Consider the following 27,901-nt stretch of genomic DNA (forward strand, 5'->3'; position numbering starts at 1 on the left):
GCAGTTCCACTGCTACGTTTGCTGGGCATATAGAGACACTGCTGTGTGTCTGAGTGGGAGATGGACTGAGTGAGGGCGCTCTTTCGACCAGTGCGCTGCCAATAGTATTGAAATACCCACAAGCTAGCTAGGTTGAAATAATTGACGTTTTTAGGTCGCCGAATCAACTAGAAAAACATAACGTTATTAATCTTTCACATCCCACTCCAAACACACTAACACGGCATTGATGGTAATGTATGCAAGGAAACAACCGAGACTCGGCGATGGGTAAACATCTTTTTAACGTTGTTACTTATTCAGATGTTCCTTTTCCTCGTAGCTAGCTACGCTTTGACAATCCGCCATTTTTACTGAAACCAAAATAAGTGTCTGGAAACTTGCACGTTCAGTTGTTGCGGCTCTTTCAACTATTTCTCAACATTGACACATGAAGCTTTGTACTAACAACTGTTTTTCTTTATATTTTCAGGTGCGACCGAAGAGATTCTCAGCCCTATCAGGTACTTGTTGGCTGACTGTAGCCTGCTAGCTTGCTAGCAGCAAATAAGATTAAAATGAACACTCTAGTTCAGGCTTCTGGAAAGCACAACAGGCCCCATTCGGTGCGGAAAATAACGTGAAAAGTAAATGTTTTTATTTAGAATTGACGTCCGAATGCTGCAAATACTTACATAACGTATATATTGTCGAGAAAATACTATATAGCCTAAATGTATTCGTCGAATTCAGCTGTTTTGGAAAACGTACAGGCGAGTTTTGTTGCAGCTCAAAGCTAACGTTAATGATAGCCTGTTAATGTTAGCTTGCTTGCTAGCCAGCCAGTCCGAAAAGGGCCTGCTCTCAATCTGTCATTTTACAGGTATAGCTAACTAAACTCTTGAAACATCAAAGTGCTCAAAATATAAGCTGTAAAACAACGTTTGCACTATTACATTCAAAATATAGCTAGATGATAAGCAATGACGAATGCAAATACTAGGTTGTCTGATAAAACGTTCTGTTTACTTGTTATCAGAAATGATTACATGTTAGTAACGGTTAACACAAGTAAGTTATATTGTTACCAAGTAAGAAACTACTACAGCTATACTAACATAGCTAATATGGCTATTTAGTAATTAAGCACTACAAATAACGGACAGATAAATATGCTGCTTTCAAATTAGAAATTATCTACATGAATTAGTTCCGCAAATGAATTTCTTAAATATTTAAATTGTGATGCATAATCAGAAATCAGAAATACTTTGTGTTATAAGTACTTTGTACATTGTAGTACTTTGAACAGCAAAACATGGTGTTTTAAAAAAAAGTGTAACGCTGCTTTGAGAGAGTTGTTGGTGATAAAAGGATGAAATCATTGTATGTACAAGATGCTAGATTGTAGTGAGGTGTTTGGTTTTTGTCTACAGGCTCTCAAATACTCGTCCAAGAGCCATCCAGGAGGGGACCATCGACATGAAAAGATGCGAGACTCCTCAGATGTCACTCCTCCCTGCAAAATGCTCAGGAGGTCTGACAGCCCTGAAAACAAACACATCGACAGCACAGGGCACAGCAGAGCAAAGGCTGTCCATACACACCGGGCCAGAGACAGGGATGGAGGTGAGGCAAAGTGGTTATTAAGACCAAAATAGGTTAGGATTAAAACTTTACTTAAATGTCTACAGATAAAGTTGTTACTAGAGACACTTTCACTCTCATGCGTTGTTACTTATCTTCCTTACCTGAGCTTTCACAATACCCTTAATAAATTAAGGTTGAGCGCTGTCGTATCCCCTCAATCTTCCACAGTAGTGGAACAATAACCCAACATAGTGGCTGCATAATGCTTATCTGAACATACATATTTGTTTGGATCACAATTGCTGGCTAAGTTGTGTCTGTAATTAATCAACCTGTTGTTAATAGCAAGCTGTTTGATCTATACGCAGAGGTTTAGTTGGAGACTACAATGTGATGTTATTGTACGTTAGGGCCCAGCAATATATCAATATTATATTTATATATTAGGCCAGATATCGTCTTAAGATTTCCTGGTTTTACAGCCTGCATTACAGTAAAGTGATGTCATTTTCTGACCTTAAGACTGTTCTAGCTCTTCTATTATTTGCCTTTACCCACTTAGTCATTATATCAACATTACTGATGGTTACTTATCCAAAATCTCATTATATATATATATATATATATATATATATATATATATTATATATATATATATATATATAATATATATATATATATATATATATATATTAGTAGTGTGTGAGTAGTGAACCCTACAATATTGCCTCGATATCGAGGTATTTGGTCAAAAGGTTGCCCTGCTCTACTGTATATGTAGCTAGTGTCCAACATAACATTCGCATGTTGAATTTACATTGTGATGATTCATCCAAACATACAAAAAGCCTATTCTGCTACAAATATTAAATTTGGTCAATGAAGTTGGATTTGACTCTAATATTCATAGTTTTTATACAATAATGCTTGTTTTAATTTACATAGAAGTCACTGAGTGTGGCCGTAGTTTAACTGTCTTACTATATATATATATATATACATACATACATACACACACACACACACACACACACCACACACACACACACACACACACACACACACACACACACTAGTACAGACAAAAAGGTCTCACCTTCTCTCATTTAATTTGTTTAGCAGTGGTTTCCTAGCTGATATTTGACCATGGATGCCTGATTTGCGCAGTCTCCTCTAACAGTTGTTCTAGAGATGTGTCTGGTGCTAGAACTCTGTGGTATTCATCTGGTTTCTAATCTGAGCTGCTGTTAAATTGTGATTTCTGAGGCTGGTGTATCAAATTAACTTATCCTCTGCAGCAGAGGTGACTCTTGGTCTTCCTTTCCTGGGACGGTCCTCATGTGAGCCAGTTTTGTTGTAGCGCTTGATGGTTTTTGCGACTGCACTTGGGGACACATTCAAAGTTTTTGCAATTTTCCAGACTGACTGATCGGTCATTTCTTAAAGTAATGATGGCCACTTGTTTCTCTTTACTTAGCTGTTTGGTTCTTTCCATAATGTGAATTCTAACAGTTGTCCAATAGGGCTGTCGGCTGTGTATCAACTTGACTTCTGCACAACACAACTGATGGTCCCAACTCCATTAGGCAAGAAATTCCACTAATTAACCCTGACAAGGCACACATGTGAAGTGAAACCATTTCAGGTGACTATCTCATGAAGCTCATTGAGAGAACAACAAGAGTTTGCAGCGCTATCAAAAAAGCAAAGGCTGTCTACTACAGTTTTTTGTTAAGTACATAATTCCACATGTCTTCATTCATAGTTTTAAGGGCCTTCAGTGAAAATCTACAATGTAAATGGTCATGAAAATAAAGAACTCATTGAATGAGAAGGTGGTTCCAAACTTTTGGCCTGTACTGTATGTTATTCTAAAATTTATGCAACATAGCTATATGAAGAGCAATATATGAAGAGGAAAAAGCGTGCTTATGAGGCATAAATTAGATAGCCTATTTAAAGCAAAAGTATTAAATTATTACTGATTATTCCAGGAGCCACCTGTTAACAAGTTTATTTCCTCATCGTATTTATATTAGTAACCGGCATAATCCCTAGCCATGTTTACCGGGCTATTTTATTCCTAAATAATTGTAACATTTTCGGCCGCATTTGAACACAGCACTGGGGAAGCTTACTTCACAGGGTTAGGGTTAACCTTGCCCAGCCAGACCAAAGCTTCTGATGGACTGCGATGTACACTAATAATACAAGCTTACTCCCGGTGAAGGAGGAGAGCGGGCAGCAGTTCCAGTCTAGCTGGGTTTGAGATGCTGCAGCCTCTGCTGAATGTCCAAAGCATCTGTGAACTCTATGTGGCAGGTGCCAGTGGCTGTTTGTTGATGTTAGAGAATGAATCATTAGCTAGTGCTGCAACTTACGTTAGCATCACATTACAAAGAACTAACTCGTGACTTTCATTGGCACAAACCCTTTCACTGGCACTGACATACTGTTTGACCGTCCCCAGGCCATCGGTCCTTTGCTTATGTTGAACCCTGATGTAGTAGCCTCCCACTTAGGCTAACGTTAGCTATTCATCAGTAACTGTCACCAGCATCATTTAGCATTTTACCACACTGACTGTGAATAATCACATCTTATGAGCCTTACATCTTGGTTTAAAATTCTCAATTAACCTGCTACACAACAGCTTTTCTTTCCTAATGTGATTCTTTTCCCCAAGAGGAGCGCAGGCAATGCCAGTCTGGTCTGTAGCTTGGAGCCAAAGCCAATCTATCAGGATCTTTTTTTAGGACATGGCAAGTGAAAAAGTCTGAGATCAGGGTTTTTGGATGTATGGTTGGTGCAACCAATTACAAAGCATACAACATAAACTACAGCATAGCACTGTTAATTTAAAACATGTTTAAACTAACAGCCTGGAGATATGTTTAACTTTTTGTTTACACTGTTGTCAATGCATAATGCGGGATTGTTTTCCCCCAGAAAGGGGCATGGTAATGAGTACCTTTTTTCTATCTATGCTTTTGCTGTCTTTTAAGTGAGGCTCAAGCTTAGTTTAACATGAGAGTAATGTGTTAAGTTGCTATAGTTGAGTTTCCAAACTATTTTATGTAGCCGGTTTTTCTGAGATAATGATAAAAGATTTTGTAGGACTTATGTTGAACTGCAGCAGTCACTGCTCTGCAACATCTGTCTACAACAGACTTCAGAACAACTGAGGATGTACAATAATACAGTTTTCCTTGCCCGTTAGAGATGTGGACAGTCAGTGGGTTACTTTGTAGATCAAGCATGTCTGACCCCAAGGAACACAAATTTTAGGGAATCTGTGTACAGATTTTACAAAACAGTGTTGCATTTCATGTTGAGATATTTAAGATAGACTGGTGTTTAATGCTTCAGATACTGACATATGCGGTTGAAAATACAATACCAAAGTAAGGGCTTTCATCATTGATCAGTCCTCTGTTATTATGTGTAGGCAATAAGTGGTAGACTGTAGCAATTAACAGTGATTATTGGTTTAGACAGCATCAAACTAGGTTTGTAGTATCTGGTGAACATTTTTATTGCAGGTCCGTTGGTTATTATACAATAAGTGATTGTTGGTCAAATCTTTTGATTTTTAAAATCAAGGTCAAATTGACAAACTTACAGAATTGTTAACATGTGATTAACGTAAATCACTGATGGCTTCTAAACAATGTTGATATAATAGTCTGTAGAAAAACACAGACCACCTTGGATGACTCTTTTGTCAGGGTTTGTTAGATTACATGATGTCTAGAGATTGTGACAAAGTTAACTTTAACATAAAATTCAACGAAGAGATTCATTGTCATCTATTTAATATCTGAAGTTTAGCCCAACACTTACAGTCGTGTTGTCACTATACCAACAATTTGACTTTAACTTCTGAGTTCCAAGATACTCAGTACTGAAACAATCCTTGAAACTGAAATGATACTCAATACCAAGTAAATCATAAACAAAGTCTAGTGATTTTTCCACCAGGAAAGTGGGTCCACTGCACGTATCTATTTGACTTTGTTGTCAATTCATTCATGAGTTTTTCAGTGGGGGTCTTTTAGAGTTCCACTCCCTGAGATTGTACTGTTAGTCAGAGTCTCTGTCTGCCAGACAGGAATTTATTTCCATTGTAGAGGCAGGGCAGAGGACAGAGTTAGATCCTTCTTTCCACTATGTGAACCCATTCAGAGGAGCTAGAACATCCCTCACTTTTTCCAAGACGCTGTCTTTGGGCATGAGATGATAATTTTTGCAACTCTCTGCCAGGACTGCACAGATTGCCTGCTGCTGTTTACAGAACCTGCCCACCATGTTGAAAGCTCAATTACATCTGGTGGGCTTGTTAAGAATGAGCTTGTGCTCTGCTACCTGCATTGCCTTTTTGTTTCTTTTACAGCACTCTTTGTCAGTTTGTTTGAGCTAGAGAAGGCTGAGACCGTTCAACGCAGCCAGGATAGACATGCTGCCACTGTCAACGTCTAAGGCTTTATTTACAGCAAGGTTCAAGTTATTGAGGTCTCCGAAGGCTTAGCGTTTTTTCTTTGCATTGTCTGTCGTGATCCCAACCATTTGGGACATGTCCAATTCCCTTGTTTCAGTAACAATTTCTTCTAAGGCTCGGTGCACTGTGGTCAGAATACTACCAACACTGCATCTCCCATAATGCACTGATAAACTGGATGGTAAAAGCCATGTAGGTGCCTGCTTGTCCTTAAATTTGTTGTTTGCTGTTGTAACAGGGCAGTTTGGTTTCTATCCCATCTTTGGGTATGTTTGGGTTAATAAAAGAGATGGTAATGTAGGCAAAGGTGGAATGTAACTAAGTAGAAAAACTCAAGTACTGTACTAAAGTAGAAGTACCTCAAATGTGTACTTGTCTTTTTTAGGGGTGGAACGGTACATATTGAACTGATACGGTACAGGCGTCTTGTTTCGGTAAATTAATTATCACAGAATACACGGTAAAAAAATAAATAAAACTTGCGTGAAAATTAATGTAATGCCGAACTGTTAGATACACGTTTCTTAATATTATTGTTTTGGGCATTTTTAGGCCTTAATTTGACTGGACAGCTGAAGACATGAAAGGGGAGAGAGAAGGGAATGACATGCAGCAAAGGCCTGCAGGTTGGAGTCAAACCCCTGGCCCGCTGTGTCGTGGAGTAAACCTCTATATATTAGCGCCCACTCTACCAACTGAGCTGTCTAGGCACCCAGATACGCATTTCTCTAGGGACACCTAATCTTTAGCCCACCTTAGCTATGAAGAGGTAGGAACACTGAGAGCGAATAGCCTATCCTATGGCGAGTGGTGACAACCGACGGAAAAACTTGGGTTTCCCAGTCAGTACAGGCGAGAGAGGGGTTGATAAGACAAGGACCGTTTGTTGGTGTTGTTCAGCAGTTGTTGTATGTTAGTAGAAATACATCTTAACATGCTAAGGCATATCCAACGCTATCACCCAGATGTGCCCATCACTGGAATAAGACAAAAAAACTGTCCAACTTCTCCTCCCTACAGTGCTTAAAGAAAATCGGCAGACAATATCGGTCATCTGCTAAGGCTGATGGGGGGGGCACTAAAAATCCATATTGGTCAATCTCTACTTCTGCATTTTTGTTTTGCTTTTCCCTCCATTGTACCGAACCATGGTGAATGAACCAAACCGTGACTTCTGTGTACCGTTCCACCCCTAGTCTTTTCTTTTCAATGCCACCCTTTACTTTTACTGCACTACATTTAATTGAGAAATATAATAGCTTTAGTTACTAATTATTTTACAAATTAAGACTTCGGCGCACAAAACACATGTTCTGTAGATAGGGCTGCATATTATGATCACGATTAATTATAATTGTTTGTTTTTAACCAAAACAAATTTTATTGTCATAGGCTATTTATAACCCTTTTCACATTCATATTATGCTAAATTCTTCTTATGTTGAAGTTGTATGTTGCATAGACATACAGCTGCAACACATGTAATGAAAATTAGCTAGAGCTGAGTTACCAGCAAAAACACTGGTACAAATACAGGTTTGCCTCTCATGTTTAACAATATACAGCTATGTTAATGACAATTAAAATTGTGGACAAATGTCAGAAGTGTGGACCGGCGCCGCTGTGTGGCGGAGAGTAGAGGAGAGATCCAACACAGGCACGGCTTTACAGAAGAAATGGGTCATGCAACTCAAAATTGAACCATATCCATATAAAAAACATTGCAGCGGATGCGAGGACATTGGGTCCACCGGTGCGTCCTAGAGGCAAAATATTACTAGCACCCTAGAGCCCTGGGAACTAAAAGACACTTACTAACAGCAACTAGCACTGCTCACTGCTGTTATCTGAAAAACAACACAGACGGGACAAAATGTTGCGTTTACTAGTAAACTGGTAAACCTTGAGACCGATGCAAAACCGACTGCTATCTGTTGGATTTTCCTCCCGTTACTCTGTCCTCTGTGACTGTCTACATCTAGAAACTAAGCTGAGCGGTGGGGGGAACAACTCTGACTGGCTCATGATCAGACAGTGGTTTACGGAGCGGTAGATTGGCTTTGCAAAAAAACTTGGAGCGTTATATGGAATGACGCATTTTCAAAAATTTGATTAATTGTGCAGCCTTAACTGTAAATTATAAAATACAATGTTTTATTATAGATTAAACTACCCAACAACATGTAGGCCTACAAGTACAGTACATGATTAGCCGATTTAACGGTTTTGATCATTTCCAGTATTTAAATAAAGGATTTTTTTGCATCAGAAACGTTTAATGCTGGACTTTTACTTGTAACAGTATATTTGCAGTGTGGTATTATTTCTTTTAGGATCTAAATACTTCTTTCACCACTGATTTGTAGGCTAACTTGTGGTTGATAGCTTGCTAGTTTCACTTGAACTTTAAATTAATTAATTAAACCAGAGGATCCGATGAGACACGGACATACAGTATACTGTTGCAAAACACGTGCAACACACTACAGACTCTGTACTACATTTAACAATTATCTATTAAACACCTGGCGAGTAAATGTTTGTACAGTAGTCCTGTTTTTCAGTCTTCATTTTGGCAAAGGTGCAGCTACTTCTGTTGCTCTGCATGTCGGAGCATCGCGAGGCGGCCCAACTCACACACATACAAACTGTGGCGCACACACCAGCCACCACGTCACTTCTGTTTACTGATAGCTATCATTTACCTCAGGCTAATGAATTAGCTAGTAAGTGGCGATTTTTGGCAGCCAGCCTTAAAAAGTTAAAGCAATTTAATGTTAACTGAGTTAGTCATAAGGTTTCCATTAAAGTCAGTGTGTGTATTTTCGCTGACCGCAGAATGGCTTCGTTCTGACTCCAGTACAGTTCCGGCGGTCCGGAGCCCTCCGGAGCAGGTACGCAGGGCTCCTGCAGGTAGTGTGGGACAGGAAGTAGAGCACAGAAACAAAATAAAACATCCGGTTATTTTTTAAAAAATAAAATAGAGCGTGCTCACGGCAGATCATGTTTCCATACACCTTGAAAACACAGCACAGAGTTGTTTCCCCTCTACTCCTCTGGATGGAAACCAACTGTTTGTGGTTTTTTGGTTCTACTTGCATGAATTTGCGAGATCTGGTGGGCCCTCGTGACTTTAGCTGTCAGTCATGGCCGCAGCCGTTCCGCAACAAATCCTGACCTGGTGGGTGTTGACTGAGCATAGAGCCAATCCTCAGCCGTTCTGCAAGCGTTGGAAGTTAGGGGAGACTCAACGGATTTTCTTTTTTTACGACGTAGTCAAGGCAGCAGACGTGTGTTGCTTAGGTGGCTGCCTCAGCTGCAAAGTGTTACTTTTATTTTTACAAATGACACAAAATAAATTGCCTCCCAACCAATTAAAGCAAATCAATATTTTTTCTTTCACTGTATTGTATTGTATAATTATCTTTTTTGGCCTTTTTTTTATTTTCAGGACCATTTTTAATTGCTTTTTAATGTTTAATGTGAAGCACTTGTTGCTTAAATGTGCTATAGAAATAAAGTTGCCTTGCCCTCCAACCTCAAGCCTGTCAGTCCCTCTCCAGGGTATAGAGATCACTGTTGTGCCTGTCTGTCTTGGAAGTCTGCGTGAAGTTTTAAAAACTGTAACCATGTTTTCGTCCGCTTTGCTGGCATTGCTGTGACTCACTGTGAGAACAAGCTGCAGAGGTGACGTAGTCTCGCTCCGTCTGCACTGCAGCTCTCTGTTGCTGCTGTGAAACATGCAGCGAGGACAGAGAAGCTTTCGCGTACATGCTCTAATTGAATTGGTCCTCTGTAGCACTCGTCATGACAACTTTTTTTTTTACCATGGCAGAAATATCATGTTTTAATATCGTGGGACGAGATCTCGTCACACCTCCGATATATAATCCGATACCAGATAGCTTACTTGCTAAGCTGTCATGTTTTGAACACCTTGAAGAGGTCTTTGTGTCAGTAACTGAGGTGCTTGGAGAGGTTCACCGGTTAACTCCCTTACACTTTTGTAGCACTGTTTGTAGACAGGCATGATGTCAGTGGCTTCCCCATCAGTGTCTGCGCTGTATGCAGATAGATAGATAGATAGATAATAGATAGAGATGACACACTGTCATTATTTGTAGTAGAAGACATCTTGTGGCATAGACATGCTTCTCTTCTCTCAATCAAAGCTCACGTTGTACAATCAGCCGGTATTGACAGGGATGAATGGATGTCTGCTGATGCGTTATGCAACCCACACAACTTCTAGGCAGACCCTTCAGTACAATTCACACGCTACTATCTGCCAGACAACCATGCTTACGCTAGGTAACACAACTCAATTTGGCCAGGTTCTATCCCCTGACCAATTGGCTATCCTAACCTTAACCACCTGCTTCGAAGGACATGACTTGCCTAGAAGTTAAGTGGGATCCTTAATAATGCTCCGCTGTCTGCATGCAACACAGGCCCCTGACTTGGCTGCCTTGCTAGTGCAAGGCACTTGCTATTTCATCCTCTTGATCACTTACACTGCAGACACATTTTACTTACAATAAGTACCAAACATTAGGAAATTCTAATACCAAACTGCTTTTAACAAAAAGTATTTGGGAAAAGAGTATCTGAGTTTGGGTATACCACTAATGTAACTAGTGATGACTGACCAATTCAGATCAGAATGAGCATTCCATTTAAAACTTGGTTTACAAAGATTTTAAAGGTTTAGATATTCTATATCTTTTAAAGTTTTTTTATTTTTTTTATTTGCTGAAACAAAAAAATGCCTTCCTCTGCGTCCTCCTTTTGCTTCTAATGGGATTTGTAAGATTCTACCACTCCCAAAGGAAAACAAACAAAAGGAATCAACGTTCTTTATGGCATTGGCCATTTCTCGCCTTAAATGTTTTCAGAAACATATTTTAGTGTACCGTTTAGTAGAGCTGCCCCAATTACGTTTTTAGTCTCTGATACCGATTGTCAATGATAAGCAATGAGCAATTTCTGCCACTAAAGGGCTGATGCTGATAATTTTTGTGTGTTTAGTTATAAAAGCTAATATAGCTGTGTAAAGCCAGGGGGCTATTTCCCAAAACCAAGATAGGGGATTAAGCTGGGATTTCCCAGTTATCATGGCTCAATTTTAGCCTGGACTCTGTTTCACAAAAGCAGAGGCACCGAAGTTACCATGGAGATTTTGTTCTGTTCTGCCTGGCTGTCCTGGGGCCTTTTCTGTTTACTCAGCAGTGGTTTTACCTTATTGTTATAGCTAGCTAGCTATAGAGTTTGGTTCAGGCATCACTGTTCGTTAGGGAGGGAAAAGCAAAACCAAAATGCAGAAGGCTTTTTTTTTTTTTTTTTTTCTCCAGCTCAATCACCTAGTGTAACACAGTCTCTCTCCTAAGCTAGCGGCAACAGCCTGAAGTAAGTGTACAGTAAAATGTAAAGTAACCCACAGTATTTCCAGACCTAATCTGTAACTTGTGAACAAATTAATACAATCAGCTATTTTTCACCTCAGAAAGCTGCTCCCTGCCTGGCAAAAACTAATAAAGTTAGCCTAAGAAACAAGACAACTAACGTTGCGGTTCTGAGCCGCGACGCTGGAAACGTAACACTAATCTACAAAAACAGTCCAATTCACCATTATCTTGCTTGTGCTACTGTAAATTTGCAATCTTCAAGAGATACTTAGTAAGGGCATTATATAAAGTGCTGTACATGTGTGTTTCTATAGTGGACCTATGCACCTTAAATTCTTTTTTTTTTTTGTGTTTAACAACTATAATTTGGGAGTATTGTACAATTTTTAAGAACATATCCTAACTGTACAATCCTCCCAAATTATAGTTCACTAAGCCAATAGCTATATTTTGTAGACTACTAGTCATGAAACAGGGAGAAGACATAATGTGTGTGTGTGTGTGTGTGTGTGTGTGTGTGTGTGTGTGGTGTGTGTGTGTGTGTGTGTGTGTGTGTGTGTGTGTGTGTGTGGTGTGTGTGTGTGTGTGTGTGTGTGTGTGTGTGTGTGTGTGTGTGTGTGTGTGTGTGGTGTGTGTGTGTGTGTGTGTGTGTGTGTGTGTGTGTGTGTGTGTGTGTGTGTGTGTGTGTGTGTGTGTGTGTGAATTAATTTGAACTACTGTTGTACTGACGCATGAGTCGTTGCAACTGGACAATTTGAACCGGTTAAGTGCCCGCACTTTGTAATGAAATTGGATTTGTTGTAGGGAAAGGATGTATATCTTTTACATGATCTTCTGGTTTTTGTGTAGGGCACTCTCCACCGACAATTCGTCCAACCACGCTTTCCTTCTAGCTAACCAACTCCTTCTACCGACAGAAGACACGCAGACATGGTATTTGTTCCTTTACTCAGTAACAAGGGACATGTGGCTAAAAGTCTCTTCTCCAGTTCAAGTCTGCAAGCGTTATCCTGGTACAATTGACCGTTTCCACTTTGTCATGCAACTTGGCATGTTTTTTCTTGCGTTGACTATGGTACTTTTCCATCATCTTGTGATTTGTGTAGGGACCAGTTTTTCTCCACAAGAAAATTCTCACAACCACAGTTCCCTTCATAGCTCCAACTCACATTCTAACCCCAGCAAGACCTCAGACACGGTAAGTGTTTCCTCTACGCCAGCACAAGGGCACATGATGGACTAAAACCTCATCTTTCCAGTGCAAAAGTCTGAAGCGTTTCCTGGTAGTAATTGCTGTTCACTAGTTTCACAGCTTGGATATAAAGTTTCCTGCAGTCTGAAGCTATTGAACCCCAAATGTGTGAATGGTGCTCCAAAATCAGGTGGCAGCTTGTGTGCTCGGCCCCCAGTGTGTAACACAGTGTGTTTACATTTATACTAGGACTGTTAAAATCAGATCGCGATTAGACAAATTAATTTAATGCCATTTTCTTGACACACAATTAACACATGTAGGTTCGGTGATTTGGACATTTGCCTCCCCCCCCCCGTTTGGGGAAATCAATACAGCAATACAGCAGTAATGTTGTGTTTAAGTATTTGCGCCCTTCTGTTTATCTGGTGGAGCTGTATGTTTGCCCGCTGAGCTACATTAATCAGCATGAGTGATGAATGAATTTTATTTTACAAACCAGTTCCAGAACCTCTTTCCATGGATCTGGCAGCTGATGGGCTGTGTTTCTTTAGGACAGTCACCCAGCCTCCCTGGCTTCCCCGCTGCTGCAAGGTGACAGGAGCTACATTAGGTCAGCCCGCACCGATTAAGTTACTGGGGGCTAAGAGACAGCCGAGTTTCCCTGGTGCAGAGCTTTGCCTCCAGCACGACAAAAAAGCTACAGATCAGTGTCCAAAAGAAGATTGTTTCCCCACTTGCCCCGCGAAACAGTGGATTAAGGTTTTACTGGCCCCTTGTATATTTTTACTTGCTCAAAAAAAAGTGGGGGGGGATACCAAATTGTTAATTTATTAATCGAGTATTCCTTGTAATGGTCCAGACAACAAAAAACTACAAATGTAAGTTAGACAAACTAGTTGGTTTTGCATTCTAATATTCATAGTTATTATACAGTAAAGATAATTTTAATTCACGTTGAGTGCGGCTATTATTTTACTTTTTCAAGGCCATGGCACTGCTGCCTTCACTCACTCTTTAAAAACTTCCAATGTCAAATATTGTCATCACAAATCAGCATTGTGTATTTAAGAGAAATCGTTGAGAACTTTCAATGTATGGTTTTAGTATGTTATTTTTTCTTACATTTTCCACAATGAAGAGAAGAAATGTTGATCAGGCAAATGTATTTAAATTATTTTAATCATTTGGCCATCTGGTAAAAAGTGTTTCCTTTTGTGTTCATATTGTAAGAACCTGACTATTCCCCGGCCATGGTTACTGGATTATTTAAAGCGTTCATTTTAAAATTATTGTAAAATATCCGTCAGCGTTTCAACGCAGCACTGCAGAAGCTTACTTTGCAGTAAACTAACGTTGGCTAGTAATTATTAGTGCTCCCCGCGGTCCCTCCGCCTCACTCTTGGTTATTGGAGACTACTTTGCCCAAAGATGAGCTGACAGCAACAAACAGCAGTTGCTGCAACTCAACTGGAGTTGATTTGCTGCAGATTATTTTCCCAAATTGTGCAGCTTCACGTGCTAATAATGTGCACTTGTTAAACAGTGTTGGTAAGGTGTATACAGAGGGAGGGATTGGTGACTGTGTTTATGTGAAGTTATTACCAGTTTGCCTTTGTTTCAGTAGTAAAATGGTGACAATGCAGGAAATGAGCACTAATCCCAATGCCAGTCAGACATTCACTTTGGTTACCAAAAAATCTTAACCCGTCTCTAAAATAAATCTTACCTCCCACTTAAAAATGCTTCTGTGGATACCTCTTTTACGTTTCAGATTTCATTACCAGCTCTTGCATCACATCCCCTCAACACAGTCAAACTCCATTGTTTTCTAGCTGGCTGGCCTCATGTTTCTAAATACTTTTCTTTTCAGCCTTACGAACCTGGTGACGACTGGTCAGAGCACATCAGCTCGTCTGGAAAAAAATACTATTACAACTGCAGGACAGAGGTGTCCCAGTGGGAGAAGCCCAAAGAATGGCTGGAGAGGTAGCTATAACCTCTTTACTCCAACCACTTGATTGTACAGATGTGTTTTTAATCAGTTTAATGTAAAGGTCGGATACATGGCTTATTTGTATCTGTGTGTTACAGAGAACAGAGGCAAAAAGAGGCCACAAAGACTGCGATTGTCAACAGTTTTCCCAAAGACAGGGACTACAGAAGGGAGGCCATGCAAGCATCGGCGGCCCCTGGCTTTACTGGTTCTAGTAAGTGTTAAAAACACTCAGACAACACATTATCCTCACCAATGTGCTTTAACTAATATAAATTAATTTTGTATATATTTATATAGTTAATTGCCTTGCCAAAAATAGTGTTCAATATCAGTCACTGTCTTGTGGATCAGAACAGAGCAGGTTGTCCAATAATCACAAGGTTGGTGGTTCCATCCCCAGTTTCCTGTTAACATATTGAAATGTCCTTGAGAAATACACTGAATCCTGAAGTTGCTCTCGATGGGTAGGCCAGCACCATGCATGGCAGCTCCGCTGTCATTGGTGTATGAGTGTGTGTGACTGAAAAATTGGACAAAATGTTTTGGAAAAGGCATGCCAATTTTCTTCACCAGTTCCTTTTTAATAGTGTGGTTCAGATCAACTGATACAAATCGGTTCAGCAATATTTTAATGTATGGGCTGTCACATTACTTGTCATTATGTTCTTTGCAAGTGGTAATGTCAGTCTCCAACTTGGAATAGATTTGATTTTGTGAGCACAATGACAAGAAAATGCTGTTTTAACAATGTATGTCTTCACTAAACTACAAACTACATCAGAAAACATCAGAAATATTTTTTGCCACTGACAGACTCATTTTAAAAGTGCCTGTCAACATAAAAGAGGTTTACAGAGGTAAACATGTTCATAGTTGGTTAAAATATCAGTTACGTATCACTCTGATACTGCTGGCTTCTGAACTTAATGCCGCTTACTGGACACTGTTATTTACTTGTTTATTTCTTAATTATTGTAGCCTCCAGGTAATTTGTCAATTAGGACTAAATAATGGAGTTCTCAGGGTTTGACCGATTTTATATTCTGCAAATCTCTTAGTGGTTTCAGTGTTGAATACGTGTTTGTTTTGTCTGAAGGATGTATATTTTTATTTTTTATGTATACAGACGTTTTTAGAACATATGGTACGAAAATGGTATGAAAATGTACCTCAACGGCATGGAAATGTATAAGTCCCTCTTATATCTTATCTCTTTTTGTAAGGCAACTACAAATGTTAGGTCCTTTTGAATGAATGTGAATTTTGTGTTTTAATGTTTACAGACTTAGTACTGTTTTTGAGAACTTTGTCTCAGTCAGTGACAACTCAAGAAGATGAGTCAGCCATGAGTTTTACTTTGTTTATGCTGTAGCCTAGCTTCACGATTGTCTCATTAGCCCGTTTGCTTTAAAAACACACGTCTGGGGGACTAAAGTATGGTCAAAGTTTTTGCATATAGTGACACAATTGAGACAGCTAAAAAAAGGTAGACCAATCAATTGAACTTTTTGGGGTATGATTGATTGTGAGCTCTGTGTGAGGGAGATAAGTGTAGCCTAGGTTCTTTCCGTGCATTAATGCATACAATTTCTTACTATCACAAATTCATGTCAGGGGAGGTCATTCATTTGGGTGCCTGCTATGCCACCAGATGTAGCCTATTATTGTTACAGATTTTAATCAGTGCAACTAGCATTATGTGTAAAGCAATACACTATAAACCATGCTGAATGCAATTTATTATCCTGTCAAGACATGTCCACAATCATTCACAATTGGCAATGGCGGGTTTTGACCGGACGTGTTAACATAAAATAATATTACAATAATGCAATAGACTATTTGTCATTATTGCAAACCGTTGTGTAATAGGGTGAATCGTGTTTGTGCTATGACTGATTTTGGTTTTACATTTAACACTTACTATAAATAAAGTGTTGCCAACAGGGACGTTGTAAAGTGGCCACTGGTGGACAAACATGAATATATTGAATATTCATTTCATTGATCAGAATAATTTATTTCTTATTATAAATGATTCTGATGAATGAATATTTTTTTTAAAAAGAAGAAAAAAATAATTTGGCTTTTAAAAATGCTGATACCTATAGTATAAGCCTAATATCGGCCGATAATATTAGTCCGCCGATATATCGGTAGGGCTCTACTTGATGCAATACCCTGCCTTAATATCAATATAGTGGCTGAAACCTTAAACATCAGGAAGAGTAATGGAATATTAAATGACAGACAGATGTAACTTGAATTATTTAAACGCACTGCCCCACGTTGATTCAACTTCAACTCATGGCAACACTGCCATTTTTAACGTACCAATAATAATGAAATGGGGTATTGTAAGGTATTGCATTATTTTTCTGGTGTTGGTATACTGTGCAATATTGCAGTTCATAATGAAGGCAATGTTTGCTTAAGGCTGTTACTTTCTTTGGCTAGTATGAATAAATACCCAATCTTATCAAAAAATGAACTGCATTCTCGCCTGTAGAAAGTTGATTTGTGAGATTGCCTTTGTTGATGAAATGATATCCTCCTTTCTGCAGAGTCAAACCAGGTAGACAAGCCTTCAGCAACACTTGCCTCCCAATCATCATCTTCTGGCTCAGGGAGCTTGAACCCCTCATCAGGGCCCCCTGGATCATCTGCCTCCACGGTGCCTGTGTCCCCAGTCCTGCAGTCCCCCACCCCCCCACTACTCCAGGACCCCACACTGCTTCGCCAGCTTCTCCCAGCACTTCAGACTGCCCTGCAGCTTAACAATGCCAGCGTGGATATGGCAAAAATCAATGAAGGTAAGAAAAATGTGAATATAATCAAATAGTAAAAAAATCAATACTATTCGAATGTGACCTTTAAAGAAATAAAAATTTAATAAATATGTTTGCTAACGTTTCCTAATCTCCCTCTACTTGCCTTTGCCTACCCGCATGTGAAAATTAAATGCTTTTGTCATGTCACTTCTGATGTAGTGAGAAACACAAGGCATTGTAAGGTCTTAAGATCACTGCGCTAACGTTACGTACCAAGTAACATTAGTACAGGGGGAGTGACAGGCTGCAGCTTTAAATCGGAAGAAGGATGGGAAATGGTTTTAACCTGATTTTAAAATTGACACCCACTGAGCCAAAATGCTTATGTTATCATTATTTAGCTCTTCTTATAGGAGCTCAACTGGTAGCTTTATGGAGACAGCTAAAGTTAATGTTAGCTGCCCTACTCCTGTCAGTTAGTTTCACTTCCTGTATACCAGGGACGATTCTTTTGTGCAATTAATGGCACAATGATATATTTTTCCGAAAAGTTGCTTTTGTCATGCCAACGATAAAGCATTTCATTTTTTCCGAAACAAGGTAGATTTTTCTGAGCTTTTGCAACATGAATAAATACATCCACCAGTCAAATTGTGTTGTTTACTTATAAGGATCATAATAAAACACCAAAGCTGCTGTCACACTGCAAGCTATTATTACTCTTTTTAACTTTGACAAAGTCAACGTTTGCCATAGACGCTCTTTCTGTTTTTACCTTTCACAATAAAAACCCTAGACATATGCTACACTATTTTCCAGATAGAATTTAATTCACTGAGCATTTTGCTTAAAGGAAACTCAAATAGCTTACAGTAGGTAGTGTTAGCTTTCACTGATTTTGGGGGGGATACGGGGCTAGAAGGAGGGCTGAACAATATTGTGTTTTAGCATCGACATTGCAATGTGCGCATGCGCAATAGTCCCATCACAGGACGTTACGATGTTGACACTAAAACCTTTTTGCTGCTTGATAGAAAAGTAAACTTCCACTGTTCTCCTTTTACATAATTATTACCGTCCGACCCTTCCCCTTTAAGACAGGTAGCCATGTCGGCAACGTGTGTATCTGACGTTAGTCCGACGGGGTTTGTTATGGGAAGTGAGGCTCTCCATGTGTAGAAAAGTACCAATGGGAAGCAGCTGCCGCTGACACAGTGATGCGCATAGTTTTGATGGGTAGTCAGTGAAGCTACAGTAGTCAGTCTTTTATGTTCTCTGCAAATACAAACTAAATCTCCTGGTTAATGCAACATAATCACAACGGCTACCGGCCGTTCCCGCCCGCAGAAAGCTGCTACCAGCCAGGCTAAAGCTAATATAATTAGCTTACAGAAACAAGCAGAAAGCTGCTACCAGCCAGGCTAAAGCTAATATAGTTAGCCTAAAGATCCAACGGGTCTGTCCGTCCCAACCAACGTTACGGTTCAGAGCCGCGACGCTGGAAACGTAACACTAATCTACTACAGAAGTCTGTCTGATCTAACGCCATTTCCACTGATTAAATTGTTCTTGGATACAGTTTGTTGCTAGTGCGGTCTGATCACATGCAGGTCTGATCAATTTATCAAACTAACAAGCAGGCCCCGCTAGTCGACCACAACCGGAAGTTTAGAGGAAGCAACATGCAGTCACTGTCATTCACGTTAGCCTGGATCAGTTATTATATGAATACAATGGCTTTGTGCTAGTCAACCAGCATATTTCTACCTAATTTCCCTCTCCAAAATCACTTCAGAAGAGTAACGTTAGTCACAGCGCTTACTTGCTTTGGTGTTTGTAAAGCATTAAAGTTTAACAAAGAATGGTTCATATTAGAAAAGATCCTTTTCCATTTTTTTCTTCTATGTTGATGTTCTCCCCTACAAAATCACTGCAGTAGTCGAGAATGATTTATTATTTCAAAATAGACCTATTTATGTAATCTGTTAAAAATCACTTTTTCTTTTTTCATATCGCAGGGGGAAAAAATATATTAATTAAAAAAATAAAAAAATATTGTTTCACCCTAGTCTGTTCAAGCTAAATTTCATTGTTACTGGACAAATTTACATGGGACACATTACTGAATTTCACTGTCTAATTCACTGTTTTGCTGTGCAGAAATAATTCTAGTAGCAAGATTTAATATATGTGTGTGTATATGCTTCTCTTTAGTTCTCACAGCTGCTGTCACACAAGCTTCATTACAGTCGATGCTCCATAAGATTCTCACTGCTGGACCATCAGCTTTCAATATCACTACTATCCTCTCTCAAGCTGCTCAACTCTCCAACCAAGGTAAATAATGTCCATGCAGAAGCATGCCTATTCCACCACTTTGTGCAGATATAGTAAGTTATTAAGGGTGTGACGAGATTAAAACGTGACGAGATTTCTCGTCGAGGTGAAAAGTTGTCTCGTGAGGCGATGTGATGTCAGCGTGATGGAGCGTGAAATTACTATTGAAGTTTCTCTCTTTTTCATGCTTGAAGAAAAAAATTGTTGCTGTTTGCACTTGTAGTTTTGAGAGAGCAGTACTTTGGTTATTGATACACTTACTGTTTGCATTTACAGTGTTATTTTTCTGTTATTTACACATTTATTTTATTTATACTGTTTATTTTTTTATGTTCGGTTTGTGGAAAGGAGTTAGATTTCTCGTGTGAAATTGTACAGGGCAGAAGCCAGTTGGTAGAGTTTATACAAAACATTTTGCAGTGTTTGCACGTCCTTTACTGCATATAATTCATTAAAATAGTTTAAAAAAAAGTTAAATAACATTCATCATTAATAGTTGATTTCAAAATGCACCTAAATTGTTTTGCATTTTGTGATTTTTTTCAGTTGAATAATAAAACTATTTTCCATTCATATATTTCATCGAGAATTTCTTTAAAAAAAATTTAAAAATCTCGTCTCGTCTCGTTCTCGTAAACCCAATCTCGTGATGTGTCTCGTCTCGTGGAGTAAGCGTCTCGTCACACCCCTATCAGTTGTGTGTTGTATAATGACTGCTTTGGCTGGTGTCCTGTGACATAAATAGTCATTATGAAGGTAATGGCCTCTACTCACAGAAAATCCATGTCCTCGTTTGCATTTATGATTACTTAAGATCTTTTAAAGTCCCCCTCCATTCAAAAATGTGTTTTTCTTATGTTTATGTCCCCTAAAAGGTCTGACCTTGGATATTCATACTTCTATTTGTGCAGTTTGTCACTAGAGTATTTTCACAATTCTTTCCTAAAGGGGGGAATTTCTGTGCACCTTGGAATATGAGATTCAAACTAGGGTTGTGCATCTCTCTCTTATAGGACGATACGTATCTAGATTCATGGGCATCGATGCTGTCCAGGGAATAGCAAAGCTAGGACATGCTTATTGTATACACTATAACTTCAATTTAATTAGCTAACCGCTCAGAACCAAATCACATCAGCTCCATGTTAAATTAGCACTCCAATAATAATCATATACTGTATCACGCGGGTATACATGTGAGCACAATAATACTGTTGTGAGCGTTTGCATGTGGCTAGCGAACTTTTGTGCTAAGGTAACTGAACATCTTAGTGCATATAAACCTTGATATACACTTAACACACCCAAATACATATCTATGTAGACTAATACCAGTCTACTCGCATGTTTATAAACACACTCATGGATGGATGACTCACAGCTAGTATAATTTACAATATCCGTGATGTATTCCTCTCAGCCACTTTCCCCGCTAAATCCCAAAACAAAACCTAGCAGTCTAGTCAGCATGTTTTTTTTTTTTCTTGTTTTTTTTCTGCAAACCCATTGGCTGATCCCTACCATCACACAAATGTTGAGGCTTTTTTCGCAGTCACACATAAAGACACACCCATCTCTTTCAACAGCATTGTGCACACCGCAGCATCTTTGGTGAAGTGACAGCAAAGTTTTACTCAACCAATTTGTAACGTTAGAACCGGACCAACGGCCGAATCATGTTCCCTTTAGACCGTGGCAGTGGTCAATGTATCTCTGACAATGCAACTGGATACCGATTCATATCAGTGAATCTTTACACCCCTATTTTAAACGTATCCAAGGCAAGCTTGATTAGGTACGTCACTAATTAGGGATGTGCCGATAAGCTTTTTAAAATATTGAATATCTGCTGATTCACCGTTTTTTTTGTTTACAAAATAACTAACTAAAAAATGTCTCAAATTTAACTTTAAGTGAGTCCTTTCTCTCAACACCCAAACATTTCTCTTTAGGATCCAACCCCCAAACCAAAGAATACACAGTTTAAAGTTTACCGCTGGACAATGAAAACTAAACTTAGTGATGACTCTTGCGCTTAATAGTAAATATTTGATAAAACTAAATTTAGTGATGCCTCTTGTAACCAAGTGCTGGCAAGCTACGGGACCTCTTTGAACAGGCACTGGTGAGTGGCCGCGCCCATCTTGGTTTGAAAGTGCGGGCAGTCTGGCGGTGCATTTGTGTGGTGATCACTACAAGCTGATGTACATGATCGGAGTGTGGTAAACAGAGTGAATGCCAAGCCCTCATCAGTTAAAAAATGCTAAAGTCTGCTCAGATACTGAGATTGGGGCATCCATAGCTGTAGTCACTTAAGACTTTGGTTGGGGCCCCTTCTTGGTTACTGGTACTTCGTTTGGAGCTCCTCTGTCCTGAAGGCCCCCTATTTATTTCCATTCAGGAGGGCTTTGATGTCCTTGGTGATCCATGATGGTGGCGATGGAAGTCTGGGATAAGCCCTGTGTAGCCATGGCTTGTTGAAGAACATTACACTGCACTCCTGAAAATCCATCTGACTTCTCACCAGGGCTGTTAATTGACAGCTTGTTTTTTCTCTTTTTTGCCCGTCACTTAAGCCCCGCTCTAAAGCCTCGGTATTTCATCCTGATTTTGTTTGTGATGTCTCTCCTGGTATCTTAGTGATCTGTAGGAAAGTAGGTTTCCCTGGTGTAAATAAAGGAGCTTGTCCCTTTTTTGCAGGTGCTCACGTAGCTGGTTAAAAATGGTGTCCCAAACACCAGGAGTGCAAGAAAGACGTCAAACACTTGCAAGTGCTTTGACTGTTCTATGCTGCTAACTAAACTACAAATAACTTGAAATTAAATTTTGTTGTAAAAACAAAAAGGAAAAAAAAACGATTGGACATGCATTCCTCTGGATGGCCTGCAGCCTGTGATGGCACCAAAAGTAGAACACTCTGCACACATGTAGGCCTGTAGCAAAATCTTTGTTGATTTTAGCCATCGTGATGCATGCTGCTCTTTTTATTAATCATAATAAGCATTTTACATACTTTAATCTGTCTGGAGGGGGACTTTTGAGAATTTATTAAATATGTATATATACTCACATAGTGGTGTATTTGCTTGGTATTAAATGTAGCAGATTGTATTGATCCCATATGTCTTTCTTTTACGCCTATCAGCTCAACAATCAAACCAGTCACCCATGTCGTTAACATCGGACGCCTCATCGCCCAGGTCTTATGTTTCTCCAAGGATTAGCACACCACAGACCAACGCTGGTCCCCTTAAACCTCTCCTCAGCACGCAGTCAGTCATCTCACAGTCAAAAGTAAGACACAAATTTAGTGTGTTCAACAAGTATGGACCGTATCCAGTTAGGTGGGAAAAGTAGCGAGCTGGATGAATTATTCACAAACAGTATCCAGAAACTTTAAATAAAATGACAGATTCATGCTAGTGAGGAAATATACTTGATCTTTCACATTGTTTAGGTGATGCATGTTGTTAAGGAACAAAAGTGTCTCTGATGGATGGCTTGACAAAATATACCTACCAAGCTTACTATCTTCTTGATTCCGAGGATTTGTCTTGATGTGGTGTTTCTAACTTACTGTGTTTAGGTGGGCACGCAAGCAGGGAAGCAGGCATCTCATCCCCAGCCCATCTCCCAACAGTCTCTCTTCAGCGATAAGCAGCACAGTCATGATGCCACAACGGCCTCTCCGCGCACTCTGCAGCGCCAAGGGTAGGTACAACCACACAACTTGCACCACTTCAAAAATAATAAATAGCTTGTGAAGTGAATAGATTGCAGTTTGCTAAGCATTGGTCGTTTACTTTTTCATGAGGGATCATGAGGGAGCAAATTCTAATATCATGGAATATGTTAAAGTGTAAAATGTTAATGAATTCATAATATAAATACCTATTCTGTTGTTCCCTGAGTGCTGAACTAGTCTTTGACCAGTAGATGCTAAATCTGTGCCATCATTGTTTAAAATATTTAAGACCTGGCTTCCTTATCCATATGCCTATACTGTATGTGCACTGTGCTTTCTTTCAAATTATCTACACATGTAGCCAGATTAGATTAATTACTTTATCTGCCAACATGTGGGACAACCTATTTCCACCCACAAAGTTAATTCCTTACTGTAGAATATCTTCATTGTGTAATGTTGTGGCACCATCTGCTGTTCATTGATGGAACAATAAGTGGCTGCTTCATTCAGTAGTCTCTCATCTTAATGTTTTAAAGTCAATTGTTTGTTTTTGTGTAACAATTCCCAAAGGGGACTAAGCTAAAAGATTTTGTTTCACTGTGCATACCATTGGTAGATGCCGTCAGACGTGACTGTTTACACAAATATTTAATCACAAAAGGCAGAGTCCAGTGTTGAATAAACTGACTTCTGTCAGTTTATAAAGTCAGTTGAAGCTATAGTGTACAAGTTTTTTATATTAATAAACATCCGTTACTTTCAAGCCATTGCCAAATGAGTTGATACAAAGGTAATTAAGCCCACCTGCTCCACAAAACACTCTGTATTTCTCACTATGGCTATGTTTATTAAATGGTGTCGTCAATGAATCCGGAATCTGTTGCAGGCCAATGAGTGTGAGAAGGATACGGAATGTACCAATGATACCACTAGTTAAACACTATGTAGTGACAAATAATTTTATTAATAGAATCAATTCATAACAAGAGTTCTCTCGAGACACTTTACAGATTAGGTCTAGAACACACTCCATAATTTACAAGGACCCAACAGTTCTAGTAGTTCCCTCCAGAGCAAGCAACAGTGCGACAGTGGCGAGGAAAAACTTCCTTTTAGGCAAAAACCTCGGACAGACCCAGGCTCTTGGTAGGCGGTGTTTGACGGCCAGTTGGGGTTGAAATGAAGAGTGGCAATAAATGAAAATGCAAAGCCTCTACCGGTTGCAAAAGCGAGACCCACGAGTGCCTTATGCATGGGTCCCATTAGCCCTCCTCTTTCCCTCACTTTGTTTACGTCTCAACCCGGTTTGCGTGGACTTCCGGTCGGCGGAGCCGTGTTGATAGACCTCGGCAGTACTGTAGTGAATTCACTGATTTAATTGCATTTTTAAACGTTTGCTCTGAAATTTGCTACACACTTTTGTACTGCTCCCTCAGATGAGTGAGTAAGGTAGAAATTTGACAGCAGAGAGTGGAGACAGCTTCTACACAGGATGCTAAATATATAACTATTTACCACGTAAAAAACAAATGGTGCTTATGTGAGTGTTGTGAGCTCCTCTCTCTCTGGCTCCCTCATTACTCAATATTTCCCACGGTGGTTGTTAGAGACTCAGGTAGCCTAGATACCGTTCTATGGAAGTTTAAACACCTTAGGTATTATTGCAGTGTTAACAAAATAAGAGTCAGAGGACAGAGGGAGAGCCTGTATGAGGCACTAATAAAGTACACTGACAATAAATTACATTTACATTTCTGAATGTGCATTTGTTAAGCACCATTCAATTAAAATGTGACTAAACTGGCTGGCATTGTCAATGTCCGGCAGTTTGTCCAGTGTCATCCTCTCTACCGCCGTCATCAGTGAGTCCAGCTTCATGCCGACCACAGAGCCCACCCGCCTGATCAGTTTATCCAGTCTGGAGGTGTCCTCCTTGGATATGCTGCCCCCCTGTTTCTCATACTGTGGTGTTGGGCCTATTTATCGCATACCAAGGATCATGGATCAGTTTCAATACATCAAAAATACTTGAAGAGGTCATGTTGCCTTATGCTGAAGAGGAAAAGCCTTTTGAAATGGGTCTTTCAACAAGACAGTTGAAAGACCCAACATACCAGTTAGCGAGCAACGTCTTGGTTCCAGATGAACAAGATTGATGTTATGGAGTGGCCAGCCCAATCCCCGGACCTCCATCCCATAGAACACTTGTGGGGTTTCATCATAAATGCTGTTTCTGAGGCAAAACCCAGTAATGCAGAGGAATTGTGGGATGTAGTTCAATCATCCTGGTCTGGAACACCTGTTCTCAGGTGACTCCATGCAACACAGATGTGAAGCAGTTCTCAGACATAATGGTTATGCAACTAAATATTAGTGCAGTGATTCAAAGTAAAGCAAACCCTTGAGACATTTTTAAGTTTATCCAGTAAATGTTTGAGTTAAAAAAAAAAACAGCTTAATATTCCTTCATCTTCACTTTCTGTAAAGGTAAAACACAAACTTGATCAATGTGGTCATGTTTTGGTGTGTGTGTGTGTGTGTGGTGTGTGTGTGTGTGTGTGTGTGTGTGTGTGTGTGTGTGTGTGTGTGTGTGTGTGTGTGTGTGGTGTGTGTGTGTGTGTGTGTGTGTGTGTGTGTGTGTGTGTGTGTGTGTGTGTGTGTGTGTGTGTGTGTGTGTGTGTGTGTGTGGTGTGTGTGTGTGTGTGTGTGTGTGTGTGTGTGTGTGGTTACTGTCATATATACTGTACATATATACTGTACATATATATGTCATAATTACATATACTGTACATACAGATGTGTTTAGAATGATGGTGTGTTTAAAAAAGTGAAAGGTCAGCATTTACAGTAAGGTCAAGTTGCTTCCCAATCATAATGTCCCGATACTTACATGCTTCCTCAACCTGTGTTGATTGCAGCAGTCAGAGGAGTCCCTCTCCGGGTCCCAACCATGTCTCCTCCAGCAGCAGCAACACCTCCAATTCTGCCTCCGCTCCCCCCACCACCTCAGCAGCCCGACCCTCCTGCTCCTTCACCCCCACCCTCGCTGCCCACTTCAATGAGAATCTTATCAAACATGTGCAAGGTTGGCCTGCTGAACATGCAGAGAAGCAGGTTTGTACCACTGACATTTCACTATTTCTTCTCGGCTGAATCTGGTTGTGTGTGGCAACACCCTTTTAAAACAAAATTTATGTGAAACTAATTATCAAGGCATCAAGACTACGCGAAGAGGCTCACACCATGGGGAGCATCTGTATGTCTGAGAACTGCACTGAGCTCAAAAACCTCCGGTCCTTGGTCAGAGTCTGTGAAATCCAAGCAACATTGCGTGAGCAGAGGTGAGCTACATAAGTCTGAATGCATGCTCGTGTTGGCATGTGTACACACAGTACACACAAATAATTATTGTTCTCTTTGGCTTTCCCACAGGATACTGTTTCTGAGACAGCAAATCAAAGAACTTGAAAAGTTGAAGAATCAGAATTCTTTCATGGTCTGAGAATTCTTTTTTGCGGTTAAAGCGGGGTTTGGGGAAAAAGGGGGAAAGAACCCATTGCAAATTGGAAGCGGAGGGACAGTTGTTATTCCTTTTGAGCCCTCTTACACACACAAAAGCTGCTCGGTTTGGGCTTTGGGACCGCGGGCGGGAAAACCCAAAAGAGGAAAAAAATGAAGATTTTGGGGGGAAGGGTGGGACTCGGTTTTGTAAAAACCCATGGTGGGAAAACTTGATTTCTTGTAGTGTTTTTACTTTTTTGAAAATTGTTTTGTGTTTGAAGCCAGGGAAAAGCCCATGCCTTAAAAGTTTTTGACATCCAAAAAATCACGCCTAGGGGGCTCATTCATTAGCTAGCCTTTCTTTCATGTTAACTTTTCTGCAGAATTAAAGCTTCATTTTGTTAATTAAAAGATCTTTTAAACCATTGAGCATGGCCCTGCCAAACGGGAGGATGGGGATGTTTGAATCATTTATATACACAGAAGCCTAGAAAAGCAAACAAAACGGGTGTAAATGTATTTTTTTTTCCTCAGATATTGGAAAACCGTACTCGGTTAGTTTTATTTTCCCTGTGCCCCTTGGGTAAAACTGAAACTGTACTCGGGTGGTAAACCCCCCTTTTAAACTCTCACAACGTTCAGGGATTACTTGCGTTTTGGGTGGACCTGCATTTTCCTCGGGAAAAAAAAAAAAAAAAGGCCCTGGTGGTGGGGGAAAAATATTTTTTAAAAAAAAATGAAAGAGGTGATGCTGTGTTTTGGCCCATTCCCATTACCCCCCCTCTGGCCTCACCCTCCCCTCCACCCCCTCTTCTGGGCATAAACACTTCACCCCCTTCCTGATTTTTTCTTTGTGTTCCAGGGTTTTTTTCACTTTTCCCCCTTCCCATTGTCTTACCCTGGTAAGGTTTTGGGGCCACTGCTTCATTCCCTTTTTAAAG

The 27,901-nt window shown here is 39.8% G+C and overlaps 1 protein-coding gene across 1 annotated transcript; it reads left to right on the top strand.

Annotated features, from left to right (window-relative positions):
- waca (WW domain containing adaptor with coiled-coil a) lies at positions 1-27,367 on the top strand. Its single transcript, XM_032503954.1, has 13 exons — positions 1-270; positions 473-503; positions 1,416-1,608; positions 12,579-12,670; positions 14,538-14,653; positions 14,759-14,874; positions 17,228-17,476; positions 19,649-19,771; positions 22,917-23,065; positions 23,358-23,482; positions 26,378-26,573; positions 26,673-26,800; positions 26,892-27,367. Exons 1-13 carry the CDS (start codon positions 230-232, stop codon positions 26,959-26,961), a joined length of 1,629 nt encoding a protein of 542 aa, XP_032359845.1. The 5' UTR covers positions 1-229; the 3' UTR covers positions 26,962-27,367.
- Positions 27,368-27,901: the final 534 nt, after the last annotated feature.

Source organism: Etheostoma spectabile, chromosome 22, assembly GCF_008692095.1.
Source record: "Etheostoma spectabile isolate EspeVRDwgs_2016 chromosome 22, UIUC_Espe_1.0, whole genome shotgun sequence".
NCBI classification, from domain to species: Eukaryota; Metazoa; Chordata; class Actinopteri; order Perciformes; family Percidae; genus Etheostoma; species Etheostoma spectabile.